The following is a 21,906-nucleotide window of genomic DNA, read 5'->3' on the forward strand; positions in this document are numbered from 1 at the left end:
TGTCTTTCGGTTGGTCCGGACGGAGGTTTCAACCAACCCTGCGTACCTTTGGCTACAACCCGGCACGGATGACTTTGGCAAACCGTTGATCACCGGAATGAAGAAAAAGGGTACTAATTTTATCGCTCGGACTCCACCGTGGAGTGTTTATCTTAATACTACCCCCGAAAACGTTAATTAGAAGTTTGGCACGGTGAAGACGCTACACATTCGGTTTCTTTCTGTTTGGAGTGTGTGTTTCAATTGACCTGTTCTTGCTCCGATCAAGGGCCTGACATGGGAAAAAACAGGGTACTGTTTTGTGTGGTCAGCTAAACGTTTCCGATTGTAGGGCAAAAGCAACCATTTATGCACGGTCATCATCAAAAATGCAGTTTAGGCTGACCTCCAGCCAGTAGGGCCTGACCTAGCCGGAGATCGAGAAATTATTCTGCAACTAACCCTTGCTGTGGCGTGATTATTTGAGAAGACACATTAGAGAGTCAACATTGTATAATTTAACTTGCAAGCAAGTTCAAGTTTGGCATTCATTGCCCAATTCGGGTGACCGTGAAGCGTTAAGCGTATTACGATGCGATTGTAAAGCCCGGTTTGGAGTATTTTGATTTGCACTGCTACTCTTCGAAAAGTGGGCCACGGCGCTGAGGAATTTATTTTTGACCACGCTTGCTTCAACATCGACAGAGAGGATCATAAAAATGCACCTTCTTGTTTCCCTTTTCTTTTCTCGCAAGCTCACCACCATTGCTCGTCTTATGCGAAATGAACGAAGCGAATTTGCGACAATCACACCTGTACACCGGCTTTATTATAGCCGGCGCCGTACGTTTCATCTTACATAATTAACCTCACAAAAGTGCGGCGCATCACTGCTTTTTTGCCGGTTTCGCGATGAAAGATGCACAACCGTCCGAAACGCTTAAAAATCTGTCCCGAGTCGAACTTCTGCGCGGTGCAAATGAAATAAATGTGACGATAAAAACCGATCGTATACCGGTGGGTCATAAAACATACGGTGCTCAAAATAAGCTGCCATAACATTCGCAATAACATCGCCAAAATTACCGAAAGGGAATTCACTTTCAACCTCGCAACGCTTTTGCGATGGAACGGTGCCTCATTTTAGTGAGATGAGGTTACCAATATGTTCTTCCCAAAATCTATTTCTCGACAAGTAGGATGCATGAAATATTGCTTAAATTTTTATATTGTTTTAGAATGTAGCTCATTATTCACATTCCACATTCACGTTTGCAAACTATGGTCCAAAACTCCGCCGGATAGCCCAAAACAAACCCACATAAAATGCCTGTGTCGTTCGACCGTGTATCATCCGTACTACTCATAGCTTTTGTTTCGTGTACCATCTTCAAACCCCGTTAATGAGACTTTTTTGTCCTGGCTCTTTCTCGCTTTTTCGGACGATGAGCAATAAAATCGTTCTCTGTAAGTACGCACCGCAATTTGGAAGATAGGGAAAATGCGCCCTGGAAGCGCCCTCGGTTCATCATTGTGCTACCTTCCCCTCCGGTTCGATCGTTGAAGTCACCGGTGAGGATCACATCACTTCAGGCGCTTGTTTGAAGTTTTTGTTTTGCGGGGTGCGGTACGTCCCGAAGCTCGGCACGTGAAGTGGCTCACGGTTGAAGAAGTGAAGAAGCCTCACAGAGCCAACGCAAACACGCGCGCCCAAAGTGTACGGCAAAACCGGCGAAAAACCGGGTGAAAGTATTGGCCCACAAACGATGTCAGAGGCTGCGGTGCCGAAAATGGGCAGGAAAACATATGTGTGCAAGTGCGGCGCGGGTAACTGATGTGGCTGGGCAGGGAAGATGCGATGGAAACGATCGGACGAAGAAACGATTTGTTGTGGGTTTTAATTTTTCTTAACTTCTCGCACTGAGGTGTCACGTTTTGCGAACGTGTCATCAAATTCTGGGACGGAAAGCCGACGATCCGGCCCCGAAAAGCGTTGGGCGTAATGTTGGCATAAGCGTCAATTAGCCGAAATCTTTCCTCATGATCAAGTCCTATTCTCAAGTTACATCTTTGATAGGAACTCAGGTTACGTCTTTGAGGTTCTCAAGTAAAGCGTATAAACGTTGTGGATGTCGCCTCATCCTCAGTCGACCGGATTGAGCACTTAAGTATAGGCGAATGGTAATAAAGCTGGGATACTTAATCTGGGATAAAATAATTTGAAAAAATTAATATCAAAATAATTAATATCAGACATAAATAAAATAAAATAATTTATATCGGACAAAAATTTGAAGATTTGAGTAGAGAAATTTTTTAGTTACTTTTTATGAAAAGTATAACCATGAAATATTTTTCCAGTACCGCGATAGTTCGTAGTATTTGAAAACACTTTTTGTTTCATCAAAATTAAATCATGATTTCCAATAGGAAAAATATTACTTTACACCTTTTGAAAATGTAATTTCATTATTAAATAGCATTGCGCCGAACAGAAACCAAATGTAAATGTTATTTTTGTCAAGAAAAGAACCAGCTCATCACATGTTTAAACATTTGTGTTTGAAGCCACATTGTGCCAACAAACCTATGTGGATCACTGGCTAAGGTCAAGCACATTTTGCATGCTCTCGAGCTGCAAAAAAACAAAATCTGTACAGTGAGACACCTAAAACCACAAACAAAGTGTCCCCCTGGGCAAGTGATGATCGCTTCTCACAAAGCATAATAAGAGACAATCATGACGGGAGCCTTTCCAAAACTCGTGTCACACACGTACGCAAAGCTCATCCACTGACGATAATGCTTGAATATGCGCTACTTGATAACTAACGAAACGCGCAAACAAAAATCTCCAGCAAGCAGCCATTCGCGCTTGCGAGCAAATGCGCAAAACGAAGCATATCCAACAGAAGAATTCAACAATCGAACAATCTTAAAAGCACGGCTCCGACTCGGAGCGCATATCAAACGACCTTCGCTGTTTTTTTGTGTGTGTTTTCTTCGTCTTCTTCTGTGCGTTTTGGATCTTCACGCCGCTTCGCACCTTTTGACCAGCAACTGTTGACAGTTCAATTTGTATTGTTAAGTGTTTTCGCCGACGGTAAGTTTCTTTCTTCGATTTCGTACCAAACTGTGAGATTCCGTTCATCGCATCCACCCTCCCGTATTTGCTCACACGAGAAAGGGCTCCCTCGGGCGTTTACTTTATTACTTCTTTCAAGCGAATTTTGCATTCCATGCCGAATCTTCGCAGAAAAGATAGGATTTTATTTTTAAGCCTCATGCCTTCTGCCCGTCCGGGCATGTATGTATGAATGTATGCTCGTGGACGGGGGGATTTTTGCTAAAGCAAATTTTGCATTCTGCGTTGGTAAGAGACCCTTAAAGAAATACAGGAGGGCACACAATTGAGCTGTTACAAATCTCGCTCCTTCCCAACTCTCGTCTCGTCGTACCTGAAGATGGGCGAAAAGTGCTTCCAAGTGCTACCGGCACATTGTCGAACGGGGGGAAATGTATGAGCGTTTGTAGTATCACTTAGCGACCCTACACTCCCTCGATCGATCCAGTAGTATCCAAATGTAGAGAGAGTGAATGAGAGACAGGATGCGCCGGTAAGCCCAAGGAGGTGGAGTGTAAAGTGCCGAATTAAGATCTTACATTTGTTTGACGATGAGATTGCACCACCGTGGACGGGCGCTTCTTGATGCGATGTTAGTTTATCTGTTTACAATCGACACTCTTCGGCGAGTGGGTTTCGATTCGATCCGAGACTTTGACCATGAACGGGTTAAGCCGAGGACACGCTTCGCGCTAGCAACACTGTTTCGTACACTCGCGTGTATCCTACATCTGTCCTACTTCTCCGCTCCATTGTTTGCCAAAGCAAAGCAAAGCTACACTGTTGAGTGATGACTTTCAAGGTTTCTAAAAGCATCAACTGCGACAAAACCCGATCGATTACCTCGCTTGGTGGTTGATCCCTGAAGATCTTCAGGCCGTCCATTAGTGTCGGGAAGAAGGAACCGATGGTTGGTTGTTCCGCCACACAGTGACATACCCTTCGGTTATCGATGATCCTTTCCGCTTTCGCCATCAAAAACATGACTTCCAATCATCATCGACAATGGAAGAACATGACGCTGTACCGAACAAGCACGGAAGGCATGTCCCAGATGTCGGCGATATCTTCTATCGCGTATCGGGGTCTTAAGAGGAATCGGTATAGCTGGAGGATAGATTTACGCGAACTGTCAATTTCTATTTCTTCTCTTCCACATCTTCTACATCCTGCCATCCATTTAACACGGAACAGCTGAGCAGTTAATCTCAATAAAACATTTCCCTTCTAACGCGATCGCCCAAGTCTCTCGTTCGCTACCAAGGAATTGCAGATCAAGTTTCCCCAGTTTCCCTCTGGAGGATTGTAATTAATGGTACAAAATGGATGATTGGCGCCGGCGCTTATCGCGCGGTCGAATGAAACCCCGTGTCTTGTTTGTCGGTTGTTTTTAATCGATTCTTATTCCTGCTCATTCCGCGCCCTTCAATCTTCATTCGAGTCGAGAAACTTCTTATTTCCCTCGCAATCTCCGTAACCAACGACAAAAAAGGGAGGAAAAATGGCCACCCACTTCGAATGGGAACGGGAATTTTAGATGAAAGCAGATAATTGAAAACATTACCGATTTTCCAACTTCTTGCTTCATTAGCACACGATCAACTACCTTCACCGTGCCCTGGGCCCTGTGAGCGGTGTGTCATGTTTTTTCAAGTAGCTCACGCCAACTCCGCAGATGGGAGCTTGGGAGTGGGTGAATTAAACCATAACTTTTTTTTGTTTCTTGTTGTAGAAAAAAACACCCATCTCTCGCTATCCTCTTCCACTGCTGTGTGATGCACGGATAGCACCACAAAAACAGGGATAAAGACAAGCTCTAATCACTCATTTGTCTTACTGTGCCGGTTATGCTTTTTTTGTGGCCTCTCCCTCAACCGGTTACTCGTTTGCTAATGATACGCATTCAACACATTCCACACAGATTTCATCCATACCTCCAAAAAGGAAACAAAAACAACACCCCTTACTGTAATCAGTGTCCGAAGAAAAGTAAGATGACTCTCTACGCAATCGTAAAGATCGTCTTCAGTTTCGGGCTCGCCGCGTGGGTCCTTTCTCCCCACGGGTACCTTCCCGACCCACTGTGGTTGCTTGATGAGAAAATTGCGATAAGCTACAATGCGATTCGTTCCGTTTGTGTCCGTGCGTATTCCACTTCTCAGTCAGAGCCAGTTCCCTGGAGACTTGCGAGCTGGGAGTTGAGGAGCCTGAAGCTTGAAGATGTTCCTCATGAAAAATCGTCAACTTTTAATGAAGGAAACGGTTTTTTTTTTGTATGTTGAACAGTTTTTTTTTACATTTGTATTTATGCTTTTGTTTACCGTCAAATCTTTCATTTTATGCATTTTTTGTTGTTGTATTTTTAACCGATGAAGCTGCAAAATATGTATGCGCACGCTGTGGAGGGCACAGCCAGGGAAAACGGGTCGCGCGATCGGAAAGCGAAAGTGACGATGGTTTTCGATGCAGATGGGACGCGATAAACTTGCGGGGTCAGCAAGCAAGCAAAAGGGAGGAAGAAAATAACCACCCCGAAAAACGATCACCACGGATGAGTCCGCGAGGTAGACCTCACCAAGGGGTTTGTTTTATTTTCGATGCTCACTGTCTTTCTGTTGTTTTTGTTTATTTTTTTGTTTGGTTTGGTTTCGTCTCTCATTCGTAGTTCTTCCAAAGACGTTTTGGGTTCCCCCGCGCGAACGGCACTCGCTTATGTAATGATATGATTTTTTTTCTTTTACTTTGGAGTGTGCGAAGCAAACATTACGGTGGCCATGGGTTTATTTTTGGAGATGGGTTCGCTGGATGCATCTGATTTTGTGAGTGCGGGTTTTCTTATTCATTTCTTTATTTCCTCTTGACACACATTGTGTGCATTGTGAAAAAAAATATGTTTCCCCAAAGAAACAGCGACTTTGATTGCATCGTGTCCATTTTATCTGTCCCGAAACCGCGGCGTCCGACCTACCTAAGCCCGGGTTACCCCCAACCGGTCAATCGTGCATCGATGCAAAAATTATACAATAGAGAGCAAATATTAAATTTTCAAACTTTCGCCAAAATCTGGCAGGTTTTCGGCGAGGGTCAATATTTCTACCCCATCGATTCACCTATTTTCTGCTGGTTTTAAATCGCTTACTTATGCTGACAGGTTCCGCATTTGGATGCGATCCCGTGATGTAACTGCTCCCGCATTAGACTAGCCTTTTTCGCATCAATTAAATTCCAATAATGATGTGAAAATGTGTTTCCTGCTTACACTGCTGCATATGTGCACGCTTTCCGCCCGCAACGCAGAGCGGTAATTCCCTGGTGAAAGATTGTCAATTTCTTTCGATTCGTTTAAGGCACTATTTACCTTTTCTACATTTGTGTAACTTCGTTTAAGTGTGTTCTCACGCAAGCACGCTCCAATCCCGCCGAAACGCATTGTTCGCATGAAAGGAAAGACAATACCGATGATGAAACATAAAAAAAACGAAAAGGAAATCGTAGCCCCGCGAACGTTGGAACTGTACACCAACGGTAATTACACCGATGTTTTATTTTACGATTTAAATTAAGCTTAATTTTCAACCACACACAACCACTATCGATTATGATGCCGTAACACCCGCACGTCCGTTTTGGCACAGATCCATCGCATTCCCATGCTATTCCTCCTCGCAACGGCTGGAAAAAGCACACTTTTACAGCTTAGAGCCAAAGTTTATCTTCTACCCTTCCATTCCTAAAGGTTCATACCGAAAGGAAGACCCACTACCACCCTTTAAGCACCGAGGCGCTAATTTATGGTAAACGAACAGGGCCGCACTTAAGATTAAGAAAGATATTATTATAAATTTTCTCCTCTTCGGACGCACGATCTTGCGGTGATCGGTGGCGGTGTAGAGTAAATAAAAAATGGCAATCGTAACGCCTCTCAAGCGTGGTTCAAATGAGCAGGAAATTAAATAATTATAGCACCCAAATCGAGCTCTGTACCCCGCACGGGTGCAAAGAGTCTTGCGATCTGGTTGATGTTGGCTTTATTTTAGTAGCAAGATAGAGAAACCGATCTGATTTGTGTTGACCGATGTATGCTTCTTATGATCTGATATGGTCGCGAAGGTGGAGGCGGAGAAATGAGAGATTTGGATGCAAAATACCAGTGGATTGCTGATTCGACGGCTCTTCATTCTTTTAAGGACATATCCATTTGCCTCCACCGCAAGGGAATATGTGAATTAGTGCCTGAATGTATGCAATATTTTGACAAAACCATATTTTGTTATTTATAAAATTTGTCCGTTGATAAAACTCTAACCGTTGATTAAACTTTTTAAATCAATTTTATTAAGAGACCAAATAATTTAATGAAAACATAAAGGAAATTAGTATTAATCCTACATAAATAAATTAAACGAGAGGAAATTAATCACGCCCTCCCGCTATGATTTAAAAGCTTTTCTTCCTTTTAACATCCCCATGGCAACCACCCTTCCAAAATGCATCTTGGCCCAAGCGCGCATGTTACTTTGTTTGTAAAGAATCAATCAACGACAAACATTGACAAGAAACCGTCGTCAAATCTCGGCAAACAGCAAACGGCACCGAGCGCTACATCCAACGATCCTGCTCACGGTTAGAGCGAATCTTAAAGTGCTTCGAACACGCCACGGTAGCATTGGCCATGTTTTAATGGCCCAAATGTGTGCGAAAGAAGAAAAAAATCAGAATCCCCGTTTCCGGAACTTCCCTGACCTCTCATAAGTGCATGTGTATGTATCGTATGGTTGGCGGCACGTATGCACCCCGTACCGAAACAACGGTTCTTATACACTGGTCGCGTTAATTGAAATCTTGATTGATGATTCGGTTCCCTTTTAGCCGACAGCGCGTGAAAACGGTGAACGAAGCTATAAAAGATGAAAGAGAGAATCAGAAAAAAACCCAGCACAGAGAGCACCTTTTGCATCAAGAATTCGCGAAGAACTACCACCCGCTTGATTGATTATGCGGCCACGGAGGGTGGTGGTTAGTCGCAAGGGAGGGAGGGAGCATGATGCACTTTGATGGCGGTAGAAAGGATCCGCCGCGCGATCGGTTAGGCTCGCAAGGAAGGGGTTTGGTTTTTTTTTATTAGAGTTGATTAAAATTATCATAAAACAAATGCACCCACCTTTGCGGTTTGGTACGAAAAGGAAAGCCAACCGGAGAGAGAGGAAAAGGATGAATTAGTTCCGCTGGGAACACGAGAACCGTTATGCTGGAAGATTTCACGAGAAGGGTTTGTCTTGTCTTGGGCGGCGTTTTTCATTGAGGATCAGTAACGAGCACCGCTAGCAGAATGTTTAAATCGGTTGCTGCATTCCTTGCAAGCCGCTTTTAGGGTTTGTGCCTAATGTACCGATTGCATTTTCTACGCAATGCACCGAATTGTTTGAACAGTTTGAAGGGAGATCTTTATTTTGTGGGGATAACAGATAATTTATGGCATTTCTCTGGGAGCTCCTGCAAAATACTTAACTGACAGATATAGGCTAACCAGTCAAACAGCATATTAAATCCATAAGCTGCATTGTTTTAATTGATTGCGTTTCCCAAATGAAACAAGCAGTTAATTACACATCAATCAAACGTCCGTTAAAATCCCCGGTGAGTGCATATTTTGCATAAAACAAAGCGGACATTCTTCCTTTCAACGCACACGCACTGCTCATCCTGCTGACATACGACGATCGCGCTTGGGATACCATCAATTCCAATACCGCATCGAATGATACCAGCCACAAACTCGCCCAATGGTTCCGCTGCCAGGTCGCGGGAAAAACGAAAGGGAACCCTGAGGAGACAACCGAATTTACCCTGATCAGTCACGGTCACGCAATTACCTGATGGTTTTCGCCCGCTCGTAGCGAGGGCTTAAACCCATTCGAATCGAATTAAGATTTCATCATACCAACATCAAACCCCTCCACCTCCATTCATACCTTCCGCTTTATCATACCGGCGCGGTGTGATAGGAACGGTTTCGATTCGGTTTTTCCCCCCGGTGACTGTGACGGTGCCGGTGTTGGGTGTCGTGTCGTTGCGTCTCTCGTGTGCATCAAATGCGACTCCTCAGCGGGTGCCAGCATGCTGCAAACACATATGCAGCACACACACACACAAAAACATTGGCCACGACCCTCCACACACTCGGTTCCACTCGTTCGTATGGTGGCCGAATGGGGCGGGTACCAAATGGAGTTTGGGTGAGGTGAAAATGATCAACGATTTTTCCCATGGAATGGAATCGTTTTTTTTTTTAGATATCTTCAAACATGTTGCGCGTGTCGTGTTTCGAGTAGGGCCTTAGGCTAAAGAGTTAACGCATTACATCGCATTGCGTACATTATCAAATGTGTTATCGAGGAAAGAAGGGGTGGAAGGAGTGGAGAGAAAAAAAATCTCCAACCCCAAATCATTAGACAGTAATGTGTCATCGAAAGATATGTTGATCATTTCTTTCAAAAAGCATTGATAAAACGTATGAAAGATTTAAACTTGACATAAACAGGAAAAATGCCACATTGCAACACAGTTACTGAGAGAGAGCATAATTGATAAAAGAGAACCATAAAATCAATAATGAAAGAATAAAGTAAACTAACAAAAATGATAAATAGCTGATAATACATGGAACTATAACTATTTGAACCGTATTGTAATGTAACAACTTATTGAACATTGAAGGTAATAAAACGAAATAACACACAAACAACCAAACTAAAATAATGAATCACATATAAAACAACGAGAATAATTTATATCAATTCAAACGATTCAAATATTCTAAAATAGCAACGCCAACACAGCAGCACATCCCATCTGTTCCGAATCGTCGCGCCACTTACGTTCAACGATAATTGAATCATATCACCGTTACCAACACAAACAAACAAAAAACCCGAAAACCTGCCGCCATAAATCAAAACACCAAAGCACATCATTAAATTTTCATACCGATCGGTAAGATAAGCCAGACAATGCGAACTTCTGCGACGAATGGACTCACATTGGCGACGCTTAATTTCACCATTTTTCACACCTTCTGTTATCGACTGGCGGCCGTCCTGCACTGCGCTATGCTCATTTGCATCGCGACAAACCGTGACCCTTCGCCTGGTTGCCTGTTTACCATCCATCCCGACCAACAGGCGGTGTGGTCCCGCTGTTCGATAATCAACTCGCTAAATATCACCGACTTTTATGGTCCTTTGGGACCGGGTTCGTTTTGTTCCTTTCGCACCGAATAGAACCGTTCCGATCAGCTAGTCTAGCTGGTTTGTTTATCTAGATGGAGAAATGGAAAGTGCATTTGGGGGGTTTGCAATGGCGTTTTATTTGAGTGTTCTCGGTTCCGGGACGTGTTTTCTAACACGCCCCTTTTTAATGCAGCATTTATGAAGCGTTTAGAGCGTATTAAACTCTTCTCGAGCGCAAGCGTATTTCGTTCGGTGTGTTAAACAGTGTCACCCTGTCAGCGAGAAGCTAAAGGCAAGATGGATTAGTCTTAAATAAGCAAGTCCAAGTGAAGGCATCAAAACGAGGGCTGAAAAATAAAAACAAGCGGATGAGCAACTGAGCGTCAAGCTACAACTAACCATTTTACTCCAAAAAGACGTTTACGAGTATCAGAAATTGAATCATTCACAAAAATGATCGGACATCTGGCCATGTCTATACAAGCATCTGTTAACCCGTGAGTTCATCCTCTCGATCCAGCTGGTTCGGTGAGTCCACCGAAAAACGAGTTAAAGTGATTTCGAAATAAAAAGCCTACATCCACACGGGGCCCACTATTAAAAACCTACTAAACCACATCAACCGGCCCGGCAATGGTGTCGAGATTGATCGTGAAAATGTGACGATTGCTATTCTTCGTTTGTTTTACCCGTTTGGCGGTGGTTGATTTGTCGCACCACGCGCGTAGGCTCAATTTCTCGTCATCTTCGCCAATATGGAGATTTGCGATAAGCTTTTGGCTGAAGCTCTCTAAAATTTGACAATCGCCATAATCGCCGTCCAAGCAAGCGCAGCAACTTCAAAAAGGTGTTGAGTGAGCGCTAGTTGAACGAACGATTGAATAGTCGTCGTTGGAAACGAGAGAAAAGAAACCCCCGGATAGACAGAGGAACAGCAACAGAGACAAGCCGCAGATAAGCTTTTGATGGACTTTTGGTTAAATGCATACCGCGAGTCCCATAGCGCACGGGTGATATATTTCACCTCCATCAGACAGATTTCATTTTAATTATGGGTGCGTGAGTGGTAAAGGCTCAAGACATACACACAGAGAAGTGCGAGTGAATAGTGCTTGCCGTAGGATGATTATGATGCTTAGCACTTACGGTTAGTTGACGTGATGTCGGGTCCGTACGGGGTCTAGAACACCTCCTACACGACTACATCATTAGGCGTATGTAAAAGTCAGTATCTCTCGTCACTAAACCTTCCAATCTTTCTTTCTCACCTCCAGGTGCTCCCCATTTGCTATCGCGAGTGGCAACCTCACCACCGGTCCCATCCGCAGATCCATCGTCAGTGTCGCAACCCGCGAGTCTGACGACCGAACGCAGTTCCCTGACGCCAGGTCGCAGCGGTTCCGGTACAGCTTCCGGTGCCAGTGACCATTCGAACGACAACCTGCGCAAAGTAGCAGCAGCAACAGCAGCAGCAGAAGCCGCGGACAGTAGCAGCAGCTCAGCGACAAGCATGTTACTGCTGCAGCCACAGGTGAGTGATCGTGTGACTGTTTTGTTGGTAATCTGAGTGCAATAATCGTTAAGATGTTATTTGGAATTAAGGGTACACATGAAATTATTAAATTATTCAACCAAGGAAAGGCCACATTACACACTTCAGGAACCAGAAGACTTTGTGAATGATTGGTACTCTTGTTTCGGTTATTTTGCAATATGGAATTGCTAAAAAGAGCAATTTACCGTTTCCAATAACTTCTATGTTGGCAGAATTGTTTCACACTATTTCCATCAACGATTCACTACTGCAGGATGTCTGGAGTGCCCCCGCCTTTAAGTCTGCAATATAATTTTTAAATTATCAGAACTCTGATGAATCGACTCTACAATTCATTAAAAAATGATTCTTTTTTAAGTCAAACTCTGCTCCTAAATTAAATAATGAAAATGGAAAAATAGCATACCTTAAGGGGCTTTAAAACCCGCTATTTGACCCAGTGAAATATAGTCGAAAGGAATAACCTTCACTGTTGTAAGATGCATTGCTATGCCCAGACTTCAATCATGTCATTATAGCGACATCGAACAATTTATAATATTTTTTTTCTCCTTTAACGAGTTGATTTCATTAAAAAAAGCTGCATTTTTGCCATATTTCTTGATAAACGACGCTCGTCCTCGTTTCCACTGCGCATCAACGCTCGTAAAGTGTTCAAAAGCTCCATCCCGAATAAACGCTACAGAAGATAAAAACATCAATATTTCACGATCAAAAGCCACCCTTTCAATAGAAAGACGAAAGTAGATAACTTCAAATTGAAAGCAACAAAAAAAAACACACACTGTTTCCATCGATCGCGGCGAAGATTTTCTGATAACACGTCTTTCACTCCGGCGTGTCTCCGGCGTGTAGAGCCCGGGAAAGATCTACCTTCCGGCGACAGTTCAGGAAAGAAACGCAGCAACAGCAGTAACAACCACGAGCACTATCGAAACACTTAATAAACGGTCCTATCGCGATGTATCGACAGATTGTCGCTGTCGCGAATGGGTAAAAGGGTGGACGCCAGCGATGCCTTTTTTTCTCTTTGTGATCGTACGATAAGAGGAAGTCAAAAACTCATCTTGGGATTTTTTTTTCTTCCTGTTGTATTTACAAAACTCGCACCAGCTCAAACTGTCAACCGTTTGCACCCGGTACGCGCTGGTGATCGGTTATCCTGCCATCGTCATAATCTGTCAGCCGATCCGCCCGGTGATGTGTGGTTGCTGCTGAATTGCAAGGGCCCGGGCTGCAGACGGACTTGGGTTGAATGAAATACGATTCGAAATTTTCTACTTTTCACCCAGAAAATGAGCCAACCCAGCTGGGTTGGCATTGAAGAAGCCGACCAGTCGCCGGGGCTGGAACCACCATTCGAATGGTTGCCACCTGACGACGGTTTGCCAGCTCCTACGAATCGGAGAGAACCCGACGGTGCGATCTTCAGATTGCAAATTGTCGATATAGGTGTGTGCCTGTGCGCTGCGTTCGTAATGATCGCGATAATGATGATGATTATGACGAACGATCCGAACAAAAGGATACGTCAAGTGTGCGCAGGAGTCGGTTTTGGCACCCTGCGCCGGAGCAAAGTGCATCGCAACGCAAGACGTCATACGGTTTGACCCACGCTGTGCGCGCTGGCACCGGTGTACGCTCCGAAGGGGACAATCGGGCTAACCCGAAACCGTTCAATAAATCACGAATTCGACAGCTTTCTCCTCGAGCAGTAAGGAAGTCCCCGTTTACCGCTCGTTTTTTTATATATATATGTCGTGATTCAAGCTTGAGATCCCTTCGCCCTTGTCTGTTGTGTGTGCTCCTGTCATTGTTGTTGCACGTGGTATGCAATGTGTGCACTCGGTGCATGTTTTTTCCCACCTCGTCCACCCGTTCGCATGTGCGCCAAACGACACCCGGGACTGATAACTCTGCGCTGCCCTTTTGTTACGCTCGACATGCACCGTCTTTGAGGTCGCGGGCACACTCTCTGTATGCAGCCCCACAGGGCGGCCATTCGTTAATCGCTCGACCGGGACTGGTTGGTTACGGGGTACGGAATTTTGACGGATTGTTTTATGACCACGGGTGGAATTGGAATGGGGCAGCAAGAAAAAAAAGGTAACACAATCAACTTGGTGAAGCTGTTCCACGTTTTCGGACGCGGTTTGACACTTTTTATCCCACTTCTCGGTTAGCATCTCCACGTGTCGATTGATTGATGCAATTTATAAGTGAACGGGGCATTGATTTGCACCAAGATAGCGAGAGGCAATCAAAATCTTCATCTCCACCCCGAAAGAAGCTGTTATACGGCATGGTGTGTATATAGATATGCTAAGTAAATTGTCCTAAAAATAGATTTATAACAATAAACATCTGGCTGTATCGAAAAGAAAAAACGACCACGGTTGTGATTCACCCAATCTACTCGTTTACCCCGATACGCAGCAGCTGGTGACCGTAAAGTTCGTAACTTTGTGTGATGCTCGGTTCACAAATGGAGATGGGTCGTTTCTGCTTCCACCGTAACCCTACTGTATGGCACATAATCCAAACCCGTCCAATCGGCAAAAGACGTCCTGCTGAGAGGTTCGTCGTTCTGGTCGTTTCCATTATCTTCGCGCGGATCGCTTTCTCATAAGACACTGTGCGGTACGGGGTGAATGGGTCGGGTTGTATGCTTCTTGTATTTTTGCCACGGAATAGAAGCCACTTTCGGTTTGATCACCGTCTGGTGGGGAATATTGAAATGGATCTACAATTTATGGCCAAAAAATAGCAATATTTGATACGTGATAAAACGTGCATATAAAGACAGATGTAGACATGTGTAGGGATCGTACTCAAGAACGTCTTTATAAGGATAAAGTTTAGATAAGTTTGTGTTTGTCTAAAGAATATTGAATTATCGGTTCATCGATATTCTTAAAAAAAACGTTTAAATAATTATATAATAATCAAACGGATTGAATCACAATTTTAAATACTCTTTATTCCTTGGAAGCTCGTAATAAATAATTTAAAATTGGTCCCACCATGAAGAGCATTATTGAAGATATATTATTTAGTAAACTTATTTCAATGCAATTATGGAACAGTTCATTCTCTTTCACAAATCTTTTCACAAGTCCAACGAGATGTGCTTCAAAACTCGTGATGTAACGAAATTCCCTCAACAATCACTTTCTCTAATGTTTGCATCAACTCCAAACAAACAAAACAGACCAAATTCAAATAAGCATCTTCCTGTTTACGATTTGAATTTGAATACGATATCTACCAAAACAAAACGAATGGTATTGCAGGCAGAAAAAAGGAGCGATTTGGATTTCTTTCTATTTTGCAACACACGATACCTTCCGATCTTTCATACGGCGCGACCGTGTGCCACACAAGATAGGATGATGCTCTTCTGTATCGACACGATCAATGTCGATGCGCCACACCGACCCTAACCGGCCACACGGTTCGTTACCGATACTGGGTAGAAAAAAAAAGCGGGATAGTGCTTGCGATTGCATCTTGCCACCCGCTGACAGTGCAGGACTGTCGATGTCTCATGTGGAGTATTTGTGAAGCCGGTCTGCCGGTCTCGTCGTACACTCCCGTTCCCACAAAGGAGAGTTTGTTTAGCGATTGTCACGGATTCAAATTTAATATAATCAGATAACGGTTACGGATGGCCGCCACACTGGAAAAAGCGGAGAAAAGTTCTTTCATTTCCTCTCCCGGGAGGATATCTATTGGCTGGAAATGTATCGGCACGGTGCTGGGTAAAACCAACACCATTCTATGACCCCGCACCGGTACAATGTAGCAAGGCAGCGCCACGGTTTTGATTTTCGTCGCAATCGCGATATCGGCAACAAACTTTCGCATTGTGTGCCGCCATTTGTGGCCCGTTGTGCGATCCGTGCGATCGGCGATTAAACAGGCGAATCTTGCACGGGATCAACCGCTCCGAAGGGAAGATGCATCGTGAGAAATAAAAGCCCATCCCCAGGGCCATCCCAGTTTTACGGTGCATTTTATGCAAAAAAAAAACCCCATTTCACCATTCTTTCAACGCAGAATAAGAACCGCACGACATTGAAGCAGTTCCAAAATGGCTTAGTGACAGTTTGGCAGGCAATCGGTACCGAGAGGAAATTTGATAGCACCGCGCGGAACCACTGGTGAAAAAAAAGTGAAAGCTCGATCGATCGATTTTGTTGTGTACGAAGATGTTGTGACGCTTTTACGAGCTTCCTGGGTCAAACCACTAAACCCGCTAACTTCCCGCCCCATTGGAATGACAGAGCAAAATTTTTAATCGAAGAAGATCAATTTCCACGTTAGTTAGCTTGTACGGGGATGATATAGAAGGGGTTGTTTCTGTGTGTGTGTGTGTGTGTTTTTTTTTTTTTTTGAGTGGCAAGATGGTATCATTTCGTGAAGCATAAAAATTGCGTGGGCGATCAAGCCGATCATCAGTCGGTACAGCAAATCATGGGAAAACGGTTCAACGCCACGGTATCTCCTATCGGGGAACATTTTTCCCAGCAAAGCGGGATCTGCAGAGTGATAGGGTAGTTTCCGGTACGGGTAATTGGGTCAAACCCCTATTGAATCGAACGCATCACCGTACCCCCATTAATCAATTGATTGACTTTTCTTTTCCTCATCGAATTTTGGTAACGGATTGAGGACGGATTTGGGTCTGATTTTTTCTGTTTCTTTTCTGGAAGTTGCAACACCAGCAAAAGGAAGAAGTTGATAGAAATGGAAGGGTTATTGTTGGAAATTTTCATTTGTTTTACAAGTTTTGCAATCAATTTTATCTAAACATGCAATTAAATAAATAAGAAAATTAATAATGATGAGCTCTTAGTAAACCACCTGAGATTTGTTCAACTCAAAAATAAATAAATTTGTAAATACTTTGTTAAAGCGAGCGCTTTAAGAAATAATGCACTTTCCACAAAATTATTCTTCCATACATAAACCAACTATTGAAGGATACTATAAGTTCCAAACTAGTTGTATACGAACTACTCATCGATATCAAACCTCAATTAAGGCTCGATTTGATGAGCAAAATTGCAAACTTAATTCACACAGCTCACGCAACCGTTGTAGGTAAGTGCGAGCAAAATCCGTTTGAAATCTACACCAAAATATGAACGCTGCCTGGCGGAACAAACTGCTGAATAACTTATGTTGTTCGCTATCCCGGTAGTTCATTGCTGTTTTAAGTGAGTTTTGCACGGTTTGGTTGAATATTTCATTAACCATCCTGTCCACGTCCTTGCGTAAAGCGCGGCAGCAACGGAGAAACTCGAGCATGAACTCACTCACACCCCGTACACCATCCAATCAACGGCTGACTTTTGATATTTGCTAACAAGTGAAGCTCAGCGAGGCGAAGCAGCGAAGAGCGAAGAGAGGCCGGTTTTGACTCGACCAATGGAAAACTGAAAATGTGCACCCTCTCCCCACCCGAAAAGAAAAGCGAGCTGCATCGAGCCGAAACGGTGGTAAAATGTCGAACCGGCAATTTTCCTTCAAGCTACGGCGAGCACGTCATCGACCGTGGCCATCGCGAGTGGGGCGAGCATAGTAATGTTTCATGAGAGTGAACGGAAGTAAAAAAAAACACAACCAAGAAACATAAACCCAAAATATAGATATTGAACACGGTGTGGCCATGCAGCGGAACGAGCGCTGAAATGGGGTTTTGCCTTTTTTTCCCCCATCCACCCCTCGTCAACTATTCCACCCCTTTCTGCTCACATCCATTGCCTGTGGGAAGGGTTGCTCTTGTGCGAAACTAGCGCAACTAGCGCGAAACAGCGATTGCGCTACGGCCAAGCCACGCCTCTTGGTTGATTTTGGAAAATCGCCATCGTTTCCATGGTACAACATGGAAGCATGGAAAGCAGAAAGTGTTGCATTTTTGATTAATTAACTGACTCTTTTTCTCTCGGCTTTTTTTCATTTGCCCTTCTCTCGTTTCCGGAACCGTCGCAGGCGTCATCTTTTAGTTCCGTTTCTTCATTTGATTATTTACTGTCACAATCGCAAAGTCATCATCAGGAGCAGACTTATCATCATTCGCATCTGCCGCAGGAGCAGCAACAGCAGCAGCAGCAGCACCAGCAACATCATCCACATCCTCAGTCGACGCTGGGACATTCCCAACAGCAACATCTTCACGAGCAACAGCAGCAGCATACTCAACATCACCATCATCACCATCAGCTCTCGTCCGGACTAGACAAGTTCGTGGAGCTGTTCAGCTCGGCCCAGCCGCATACGCCGGCCGAATCGATCACCACCGAGTCGTACCTAGCGGACCAGACGCAACATTCCAACAGCTCGAGCGATACGCTCGTCGGGCTCGAGGACAATCCGTCTACGTTCGGCGGTTCCAGTGACAGCATCCCATCGGCATTGCTCAAGTCGACGTACAAGGAGGAACTGCCGAGCCCGTTCAGTGCGGGACCGTCGACGCGGGCCCCCACAACCGAACCGCCCGACACCGATCTGCTGTTCGAGTCGTCTTCCACCGAGGAGCTCGGGCTGTTGACGCTTCGCTCCAGCAGCGATCCGGTGTTGGCCAGCAGTGCCCGACTGCCGCAGGCGATCCTACACGCGCAGACGGCGGCCCAGTCCGGTCCGGTGCTGCGGCCCACCACATCCGTGGCCGGACCGAGCGGTGTGGATCCGGCAGCAGTAGCGGCGGCAGCAGCAGCGGCTGCAGCAGCAGGCAACACCTCGCTACTGCCCAGCTTCCAGGAAACGTACCAGATCAAGTACAATCAGTTGGCCAGCTACGGGCTGAAGATGGACGACGATTGCTTCAAGATGGCTGGCTCACCGCATCATCATCAGGCCGTTACGGCGGCATACGCGCATCACGGTAGCGTGTACGGTCACGGCCATCAGCACCATCACCTTCCGCATGGCGGATCGGGCGGAGTGCTCGGTGGTGTTGGAATCGTCGGCACGGGATTGCATCAGAGTCATTACGAATTTACGTCACACACCGGTGGTGGTCAAGGTGGAGCAGCTAGCGGAGGTATCACACAGTACAACAACCCGACGGGACCTCCCGGAGGTGGTGGTGGAGGTGCCACCGGTGGTAGCTTCTACTCACCTTCGTACGAGCAGCACCCAGCGGTAAGTCATCCTTAATGCACTGTCTTTAGTGACATCTTACCAGAACTAACCCAAATGATCTCTCTTATAGGGCTATGGAGGACAGGTTGGAGCACAGGACACTTATTCATTGCCACCGTTTCCGACGGTAGCAGAGCTACACGTCACCACGACCTGTCACCGCCGGTCATCCCTACCGATACAACGCTCGGAGTCGACGTCCAGCAGCGAAAGTCCGAAACCGCCGCGGATCGCGATCTACAACAAGTACGCGGCACTGCCGAGTGCCTCCAGCTCGGCTTCTAGCTCTCCCGGCTACATGAACAACAACAACCCGAACACGATCAACAACAATGAGGTAGCGGCGGCGGCGGCAGCAGCGGCCGCAGCAGCAGCAGCTGCCGGAGGTATCGTTGGAGGGAATGCTCCAACGCCGGCAGTGACTCCAACCGCCAGTGCAACCGTCCCCCGAGCAACACCGACCGCCCAGAGCCCCTCGCAGCTGTGTGCCGTGTGTGGTGATACGGCCGCCTGCCAACATTACGGTGTGCGAACGTGCGAAGGCTGCAAAGGCTTCTTCAAGCGCACCGTCCAGAAGGGTTCGAAGTATGTCTGCCTCGCGGACAAAGCCTGCCCGGTGGACAAACGTCGGCGAAACCGGTGCCAGTTCTGTCGCTTCCAGAAGTGTCTCGCCGTCGGTATGGTGAAGGAGGTCGTCCGTACGGATTCGCTCAAGGGTCGGCGCGGTCGGCTACCGTCCAAGCCGAAATCCCCACAGGAATCCCCACCGAGTCCGCCCGTGTCGATGATAACGGCACTCGTTCGGGCGCATGTCGACACGACACCGGATCTCGCCAGCCTCGACTACAGCCAGTACCGGGAACCGGGCCAGAATGAGCCGATCATTACCGAGGCGGAAAAGGTGCAACAGTTCTACAACCTGCTCACCACGTCGGTCGACGTGATCAAACACTTCGCCGACAAGCTGCCCGGCTACAACGATCTCAGCGTCGAGGATCAGGAGCTGCTGTTCCAGTCGGCTTCGCTGGAGCTGTTCGTGCTCCGGCTGTCCTACCGTGCCCGGAGCGACGACACCAAGATGACCTTCTGCAACGGTGTCGTACTGCACCGTCACCAGTGCCAGCGGTCGTTCGGCGACTGGCTGAACGCGATACTCGAGTTCAGCAAGAGCCTGCACGCGATGCAGATCGACATCTCGGCGTTTGCCTGCCTGTGTGCGCTCACACTGGTCACTGGTAAGTTATTCGACCCACTATGTTGCTCAGTGCTGAATACATCATTTGTAGTACGGATCATCTCGTAATAGTTGTTACTATTGACATCAACAAGTAGATAAGAAATTCCCCCTAGTGTTTCCAAAATAGATGCGGTATATTCTATATTTGTATACCAGTACTTGAAGTTCCACATAGTTCAGAATATTCCTCGTCCAGTATTTTCCACTATACAAACTCTCGGCAGTATCCAAGTCGGTTCGACTTTGTTTAATATTCGTCAAACGTTTAAGCGGTCAGCTGCATTGGCTATGAAAACATCCCACTTATTAGCACTCTATTAGCAGTGGAATTAATTACCACGCCTCTAGGGGCCACCGTGACAAGATAATTAATATTCGTTCGGTAGAACAGTTGCCGATGGGGCAACCAAAAACAAACCTGTTTCCAAGCAAGCGATCGATTACATTGTGAGATGATTTTTTTTTTTTGTGGGTGGAATAAATGATTTCACGACTGTCTGTGTACCTCCATTCCTCGATAGGAACCCCTCGCTTGCTTTGATTATGATAAATCGCTCTATCCTCGTCTGGTTGGTCACCTGAAACCACACGAACTCATTCAGCAAAACAACATCTATTTTGACAACTTGAATTACCCCGTTCACTAACGCGTCTGCTTTTTGTTTCTTTCTAACCGCACTTTCATAAAAAAAAACCCAGAACGGCACGGTCTCCGGGAGCCGAAAAAGGTGGAACAGCTGCAGATGAAGATCATCAGCAGCTTGCGGGATCACGTCACCTACAACTCGGAGGCGCAACGCAAACCGCACTACTTTAGCCGGCTGCTCGGTAAGCTGCCCGAGCTCCGTTCGCTCAGCGTCCAGGGACTGCAGCGGATATTCTATCTCAAGCTGGAGGATCTCGTACCCGCACCGCCCCTTATCGAGAACATGTTTCTCGCCAGCCTGCCCTTCTAAGTGGCGTACCCTACCCTGTGTGGCGCCACTCTTCCACGTCACCATGGCTAAGAAAACCTAAAAGACATCCACTCCACGTCGAGGCTGCTGCGGCAAGAAAGTGGGCTAGGCTAGTGCGTTTTTGCTGCGCGACTACCTGATGGAGTTGTTCTCACGCTGTGCTGTCCCTGGTTCCCGCGTGGCGTGTGCTGCGAGCAGAGTGCTCCACAGTGAACATAATCGTGTTTAGGTGTTTTAGGATAATAATCTTTACAAAAAAGCAACCGCGAAAGAAGCAACAAAAAGTACATTAGAATGCTGATTATACTTGCGTGTACTTGTGTGTGCGTGTGTGAGCTAGCTAGTAAGATGATCGTACAATGATCCTTGCGTGTGAGTGTTTGCGTGTGAGTTTGTACATGTGTGTGTGTGTTTGTGCGTATGTGGGAGTAGAGTTATAAGTACGGTTAGATAAACGATCGATGAAACAAAACAAAAAAAAAACGAAAATGGCTTTACTCTAAGAAGAGGTACTTTTGGGACAACTTTAGATAAATCAATAATTCCCCCTGAATGGTTCCCCACTCACAACCCAGTACGACATTCTTAGCATCCCGCAGCGAACAGCCTTTATCGATCGATTGAAACCCCCGGATTGATTTATGGGACAATTTTTCATCATTTTTATTTTGCCCAGT

The 21,906-nt window shown here is 45.7% G+C and overlaps 1 protein-coding gene across 1 annotated transcript in view; it reads left to right on the forward strand.

Annotated features, from left to right (window-relative positions):
* Positions 1-21,229, forward strand: part of LOC128715406 (probable nuclear hormone receptor HR38) — a 97,450-nt gene extending 76,221 nt beyond the window's left edge. Inside the window, exons 2-5 of the mRNA XM_053810300.1 lie at positions 11,607-11,863; positions 17,885-19,036; positions 19,107-20,271; positions 20,973-21,229. Of these exons, the coding sequence (XP_053666275.1) occupies positions 11,607-11,863; positions 17,885-19,036; positions 19,107-20,271; positions 20,973-21,229 (2,831 nt within the window). The remainder of the gene's footprint in view (positions 1-11,606; positions 11,864-17,884; positions 19,037-19,106; positions 20,272-20,972) is intronic.
* The last annotated feature ends 677 nt before the right edge of the window (positions 21,230-21,906 follow it).

This window comes from Anopheles marshallii, chromosome 3 (genome assembly GCF_943734725.1).
Source record: "Anopheles marshallii chromosome 3, idAnoMarsDA_429_01, whole genome shotgun sequence".
Classification (NCBI taxonomy): domain Eukaryota; kingdom Metazoa; phylum Arthropoda; class Insecta; order Diptera; family Culicidae; genus Anopheles; species Anopheles marshallii.